Genomic DNA, 7,599 nt, shown 5'->3' on the forward strand with positions numbered 1-7,599 from the left:
ATTAGGCTAAACTTGAAAAAAGGCCGTTTTCCATGTCAGAGTTATCAAACTGCACATAGGCATAATAGTGACCCAGGGTGCGTTTCCACTAGTGCTTGAACCAGTTTAATAAGTGGTTTAAGCTAAACTTGATTAAAGGGGAAGTCCAACAAAAATGAACTTAACTTGTATTAGATCTTACGAAGACAAATCGATCAGTATAAGTTACTCCGCTATCGTCGCTTTTGTATACGAGAACGAGTGATGTTTCTGTGATGTGCAATGCCCACGCGCCTGCTCTGTGCTTCCTGGTCGATTAAGCTCCGCCCACTGCAAACGAATCAATGCATTTAAGGATGACTGCTACGGATATATCGAGAATGCCGAATGTGAATGTGAAGATATTATGAAGATCTGCCTTCTTGCTGTCAGTGGTTCTTCTCTAAAGTAAAATGGTGTCAGTAGAGCTGTTTTTCCACCAGACTTTGAAGCAGAATTCCTCAATACCACAGCTTACCTAGAAAATGCGCTTGTACTTTCCTCTGTTGCACAGGCCAGACGGCGAGCTGAACGTTTCTCTTCAGATATTAAAAGAACAAGAATAAACAAATACTCTAGCACAAGCGCGTTCTCTAGGTAAGCCATGGTATTGAGGAATTCTGCTTCAAAGTCTGGCGGGAAAACAGCTCTACCGACACCATTTTACTTTAGAGAGGAACCACTGACGGCAAGAAGGCAGATCTTCATAACATCTTTGCATTCACATCCCGCATTCTTGATTTACCCGTAGCAGTCATCCGTAAATGCATTAATTCGTTTGCAGTGGGTGGAGCTTAATCGACCAGGAAGCACGGAGCAGGTGCGTGGACGTTGCACATCACAGAAACATCGCTCGGTCTCATTTACAAAAGCGAAGATAACGGAGTAACTTATACCGATTGATTTGCCTTGGTAAGATCTACTCATACAAGTTCATTTTTGTTGGACTTCCCCTTTAAGGATTAACCTGTGTTCTATCTGCACTAAACAAGTTAAATTCTAAACCTACACTGCTTTCCTAAACCTGTTTGTAGTAGGTTTAGCAAGTGGTTTAGGTTTAAGTGTCACACGATGGTAACGTGCATGCTTGAAGATGGTCTGACAAATAACAACGCCTTTTTTCGTAATATTTGCTATTATTTTGTTGATATGGGACTGCCTCGAAATACGGAAGCGTCATCAAGTATGGGAGAGAAATCAGCAGCTATTGCATGTACCTAGATGCTGAATTTGGAGTCTCAGTGACATCCAACTATTGCTACAGAACAGCGCAATGTAGCACAGCAAGCATCATTCCAGGAATACTGCACCATTGCAAAACAGACTTGTCAAGATGCCTCACACATGCGTGAGTTCTCAGTGGAAACAGTTGCTTTCTTGAACTGGTTTAGTTTATGAACTCATTTAGAAACACGGCCTCGGTAATTTAGCATGCAATAATCAGTTATCTGCATGAACAACACACATCAGCAGAACATTAGCCTGGTACAGATAGATTGGTGCATGAGTCTGGGAATCAAGTCCGTTATCAGTAAGATTCAGTTAGGAACATTATGAACAGTTCAGGATCAGACTGTCTTTCATAGGGTGCGTTCGATTTTCAGTTATAGAACTGCTGGAACTCACGTTTGATTTAGTTCTGTTCAAACTGATTCTGACAGTCCAGTCCAGGGAGCTGGAACTGCTTGAACTGACATGCCTCTTTTCTGCAAAGTCCGAAAAGAGTGATGGCACACCATTTGCAGACAACAATACTGATAATTTCGTGTGCGCTATCGCCCTGTTTGAGGAAAATTGGCATCCATCACAAGGTCAGGGATAGTTTACAGTAACTTACACAAGTCGAGGGTCGGCTCAGTGTATAACTTACGTAGTCAGACGCTGAAACTTAGTGATATAATGTTCAACATGTCTGAGCACAACCCAGCAACGTCTTATCAGCTGTGTAAAGTTCCTGGTGTCGATCACGTGAGTAAAAGAGTGACAGCCAATTGGTAGAAACCGGTCTATTTCCGATTTACATTATGTTGACGCTGGAATAGAGCTCAGGTCTGGTCCAACGTCTCGACACTGGTCAGAACGTAGCAAAAGGTGTTACACGTTTACAGTAAGACGCTGACATTGCATTGATGTTACCATGGGTTAACGCTCAGCTTGCATAAGTTACTGTAAACCAGCCTTAATTAAGTCGCTCTGGTAGTCAATGGATCGATAGCTGATGAAGTAGGCATTGACATTAGCAGTTCCGGTTCACAGGAGATTTTTTGTTCGATTTAGTTCTGGATCTGTCAGCTCCAACAGTTGCGACAAACTCTCAGTTTCAGTTCTAAAACTGCAAATCGAATGCACCCAAAGACTCAAAGCTAATTAAATACTATTGCCATCAAATTTAATTGGCGAAACATTTCAAGTTTCAAAAATGCATCATTAATGTCACACACATATGTAGAACTGTATGGCAAATTAATTACCAGCAATATCTCTAACAGGAAATCAACAAAAAACATTCTCCATGATAAAAAAACTTGAATAACATTAGTTTCAAGTCCAACTGCTTCAATAATTGTTTGGTAGAAATCGCTGCTTTCCATGGACCATGACATCAGCAACTGTAAAGCCAACTAAAACAGACTTCTGCACAGACCAACATGAAGCATTTGCTGGGCAGCTATGCCACTCACAACAACACAAAAGGTCAAGTCATTTTATAAAGTAAAGAATAAACTGTTGCAGTCCGTGAACAGTGTTCTAGTCAGAACCGTATCAAATGCTAATAAACAATCAGAAAAGTACGAACCATCAACACCCACTTGCTAGTGCAGTCTAGCTCTATTGGCAACACATATGCTGCATGTTCTTACCATTACAGATAATTAATTGCCATTACATAGGCAGCAACAACAGAATAAAATGATCTAAATTTGTAGTTGTACACATACATTCAGCCAAAACAGCTTGTGGCCATGCCAGTGTAGTATTGAATGATTAAATTACACATATACCACATAAAGCCTTCCATTACAGTCTAACAAAGTTGTGGGTAATGCAATTAATTAAGCTGACCTAAGAGTGACAACTGACATGGTAAACATTCATGTCCCAATGTGCAAAAATTATACCACAGATCACTCACAACTGATCTAACTTCTGATACAATGCAGAGAAATATTCTTTGGCCATTTAATGTATGAGCACTTGTCCACCAATTTCAAGCTACTGTCATCATCACTGTCAAATTTCTCCGTCTTAACTACTATGTAAATACTGTAAGGCTGTCCATAAATGTTGTTAGTTTGTACAGAATGAAATTTTACAAAAGAAGACCCACTCCCTCTCCCTTCATCGTGCACCCACTCACCCCTTATCGTTTACAGTAGAAAACCTATGAAGATTTTACAAAGGAACACCCAGCCCCTTCATCATTTGCAATAGGAACCCTATTGACAGCATGCACTCTGAACATGCAAAATACATGGCCCAAGACAAGTAGTCATTGAATCAACACAGCATATCCCATTTACAGCTGAGTAATATATAATATACACAGTAAACATTCAGAAGAGACACTAGATATTAACTGTTGTGCAACCCAACTAATCTTGTTCATTGGATAGTATTTGTACAGGAACCATCACAGGAATGGAAGTAAAATATAATGCTCTGAGTAAATCCTTGAAGGATTGGCCTTTTAGGCACAGTAACAACAGAAACGTCTGTCTAGCTACTGTGAAATGACAGAAACACAGCACAAGCTTAATGACTAAGGCTAAACTCTTAATCACAAAAGATTGGGCTCTCCTAGCTCATTCACCTGCATAGTTTTATTTGCCGATTCTCAAATTCAAAGCACTGTGAAGAAGCACGGTTCAGTGCAAACACTGGAAATTACAGCCAGCTGCATACAACTCCCAAAACGACAGTACTTTCCATGTGTGTACATGCGGTTGCAATCTAAACCTACAGCTCCTCATTACACACATGACCCATCAATAGTACTTTCTATTTTAAAATGAGAAGATCCCACAACCTACAAATGTAAAATTTAAACTGAAAATACTGTTGACATTTAAGGACACCCCTTTAATACTTATGGTAGCATATCATCGGTGGGTTCCTCTTACTACATATCACGATTAAGAAAATATAGTTCTCCCTACAGCTTACATTTTGATTATCTCAATAACAAGTAGCAAAAAATAAAACTGGAATTTTCTTGGTGTACACACATTCAGAAGAAACCAGAAAATGTAAATTAAGAAGCATGTGTATGCAAACAATAATGCCAACACAGATGAATTTCACTACATTATACCATCCAAGTTTACATCAATAGCATAACAGCATAAATATACACTTGATAGCTGATCCCATTGGTTGCATTGTTTGAATTATTTGGCAATAGAAACAAAAAGATAAAAGCAGTAAGTCTGACTTTAGTGACAACACCCTAACAGGCCGTACAGAAAGTAATGATTCAGAACGTCCAGTAAACTGTCGAGCACCATACAGTAAATGCTTCATGTTGATCTGAACAAAAAAACTCCCTTTGTTGACCTCGTTCCACAACATCATGGCTAATCAAAAGCAATCATTCCTATTTCAATAACAAAAGCAAACTGGCAATGAAACTAACATCCTCTAAACTAATGCTTATTTCTAAAGGCAAGTTGTTTTTAAGGAAACTCCCTCTTTAAACAAAGATACCTTACCTCATAGTCCAATTCTAGACATGCAAACATTGGATTCTCAAACCCAACATCAACGCCCACCATTGAATACACAATTGTGTGTGACTTGTGAGCTTCCAGTGGTGAAGATATAGTTAACCGTGCCGCAGAATCACGATTCAAAATATACACAAATTTCTGCTTCTCCAGTGCTCCAATCATAACAGCTCTTCCTTTAGGATCTATAGCTAGGTACTGGCCAGGAACAATTCGTCGACATCCACTCTTCCCAAACGTTTCCTGATGAACTTTGTCAAATACATTCTTTGCTGGGTTGTATTCCAAGATGACTATTCGACCAGAATCAGATCCAACAATAAGATAATCTACAATAACCAACAACCAAGTACAACAATTGTGTTATAACCAAGAACTAGTACAAGTCATCTAACTGTTACTAATAGTATTACATACATCCTCAACAGAATACAAATTTACTTACCTTTCAAAGAAAGGGGTACATTCTTGGTCTAAAATTAATAGCATCATGAACAACTATCAGTTCTGAAGACAAGTGTCTTTTCAAAACAAACTTTTATAAACCTTGCTTTTACATCCACTTCAACAAATAACACTTCAATAACCACAACAACACAGGCTCCCAAAGTTATGAAAGATAAAACAAGATCATTCAAATTGTAGCTTCAAAATATGCTCATCATTACAACCTTCAACAACCAACTACTCTTTTTGCTGATGTCAGGAGCATAGATAGGCATTGCCCGGAAACACCCTTTTAGGTAGGCATGTTCGGTAATTTTTCAAATTGTGTATCAGCTGCCTGTGCCGCATGAGCAGTATAACTGCCTGTTTTTGATGACGTTTACAATTATGATTCAGAGTCACTGATAGTATAATGCCTGGCATGCTTTAGCTATGCCTGTGGTTTCTAGGATTTATGGAGAACAATCCACCACTCCCTGTATATGTCATACTGTAGTTGCAAACCCCAAAGAAGAAGCATTCCAGCTGACTCCTCATCCAAATACCATAAGTTGCATTACCTTTCCTGGATACCATCACATCTCACTTAATTTGAGTCTTGATTTTTGGCTACAAAATATTATACCAACAACCTCATTACACCTTGGTGCTCATATGCAGTGAAGGTATGTGGTAGTCTGCCAGTGTGTGTGTGTGTGTGTGTGTGTGTGTGTGTGTGTGTGTGTGTGTGTGTGTGTGTGTGTGTGTTGGATGTGACATGGTGGCGGCCACAGTACGCTGTGCTGTGTAGTTGCTTGCCTCCGTTCGGCTACCTTTGACTCAAAAGATTTACCAGATGCCCGAAAAGATCTACAATGATGAAGACGAGGAGGACACACACACACACACACACACACACACACACACACACACACGCGCGCGCGTAAGCACGCATGCACGCACGCACACACACACACACACACACACACACACACACACACACACACACACACACACACACACACACACACAGGGCATTGCAGGGGAAGACCATTTTGAGCTTGGGTCCAGGATGTCGGCTTGATAATGTCATCCAAACTCGGTCCTTTCCTGCACAACTGCAGGGGTCTTGCAAGCCTCTCAGTTTGTTTTTATGCATAAAGAGCGGCGGCGACAGTTTTCAAGGATCTACGGACTTTGGATTTTACCATTCTGCTTCCCTGTATGGAGATAGCATGACGGTTTCTTCTTTACTATGGCAGCAATACAGGAGGAGGAGGTGTGTGTGTGTGTGTGTGTGTGTGTGTGTGTGTGTGTGTGTGTGTGTGTGTGTGTGTGTGTGTGTGTGTGTGTACTTTTGATCAACTTACTGCAATAAGACCTTTTCATGGTGAGAAACACAAAGGAAAGACAGACAAACTAAAGACATGAACTTGCTTGGTATTCAGGCAAATCGGTACAACTAGACTCAGGACAGAAAGACATGGTATGGAACACCATTTGCACAACAAGCATGCTGATAAGAAGAGACACTAGGTTACAGAAGGAAGAGGACAAAACAAGAGAGCGGACGAAATCTGCGAATGTATGACAAAAACAAAGTGTACATAACCTTTAATTAAGAGACCAGGAAATCTCAAACGACACAAGAGCATGAGGTCAAGACCATTACCGGTGATGGATTACTTTCATACATATTTGCGTCATCACAGTTTAGAGATAAAACAGCATCATCAGTGCTGATGGTTGTGTTTAGGTTTCAGGTGTGTATGTGCATGCCTGTGTGCGTGTATCCTTGCGTGCACGTCTGTGTAGAACTTCTCAACCAAAGTATCCAGTCCATGGAGTGCAACAATGCTGGGTATATATGTAGTCCAACGACACACACACACACACACACACACACACACACACACACACACACACACACACACACACACACACACACACACACACTATGACGACCACCGGCATACACACCATGACCATGACTACCACCGCTACCCGCCACACAGCACGTCAAAATACCGTACACAGCACGTCAAAATACCGTACACATCAGCTAATTTATCCGTTTGTAATAAACTCACCTTTCGTTCCTCCAGTTAAACGAAACGGTAAAAGAGAACGAATGACTCCAAATATTTCTACAGACAGAACGGGCTGAACTTTCCCAGAGTTCGGATCGGGACGTAAGAGCTCTAGAACTTTGCCGCGTCCAACAGCAATCTCTTGATATTTGGCTCCTGAGAAGTTTCCATGCACCGCATGCGTGATACAAGAAGCCTTCTGCAGCGTCAGATTATAAAGATACATCACCAAGTGCAATGATTTCCGAGATTCGAAGTCGATACAACTTCGCCGCCAACTAAAAGTTAACAGTTACTATCAATAATATACCTCGCTGTCACGTCATGCGTACGCGGAACGA

General features: G+C 40.7%; 1 protein-coding gene across 1 annotated transcript in view; it reads right to left on the reverse strand.

The window, feature by feature from the left end:
- Positions 1 to 7,599, reverse strand: part of LOC134178554 (splicing factor 3B subunit 3-like) — a 63,208-nt gene that overhangs the window by 55,509 nt on the left and 100 nt on the right. The window contains exons 2-3 of the mRNA XM_062645426.1: positions 7,259 to 7,536; positions 4,728 to 5,071 (exon numbers count right to left, since the gene is read on the reverse strand). Of these exons, the coding sequence (XP_062501410.1) occupies positions 4,728 to 5,071; positions 7,259 to 7,484 (570 nt within the window). The 5' untranslated portion in view covers positions 7,485 to 7,536. The remainder of the gene's footprint in view (positions 1 to 4,727; positions 5,072 to 7,258; positions 7,537 to 7,599) is intronic.

This window comes from Corticium candelabrum, chromosome 4, assembly GCF_963422355.1.
Source record: "Corticium candelabrum chromosome 4, ooCorCand1.1, whole genome shotgun sequence".
NCBI classification, from domain to species: Eukaryota; Metazoa; Porifera; class Homoscleromorpha; order Homosclerophorida; family Plakinidae; genus Corticium; species Corticium candelabrum.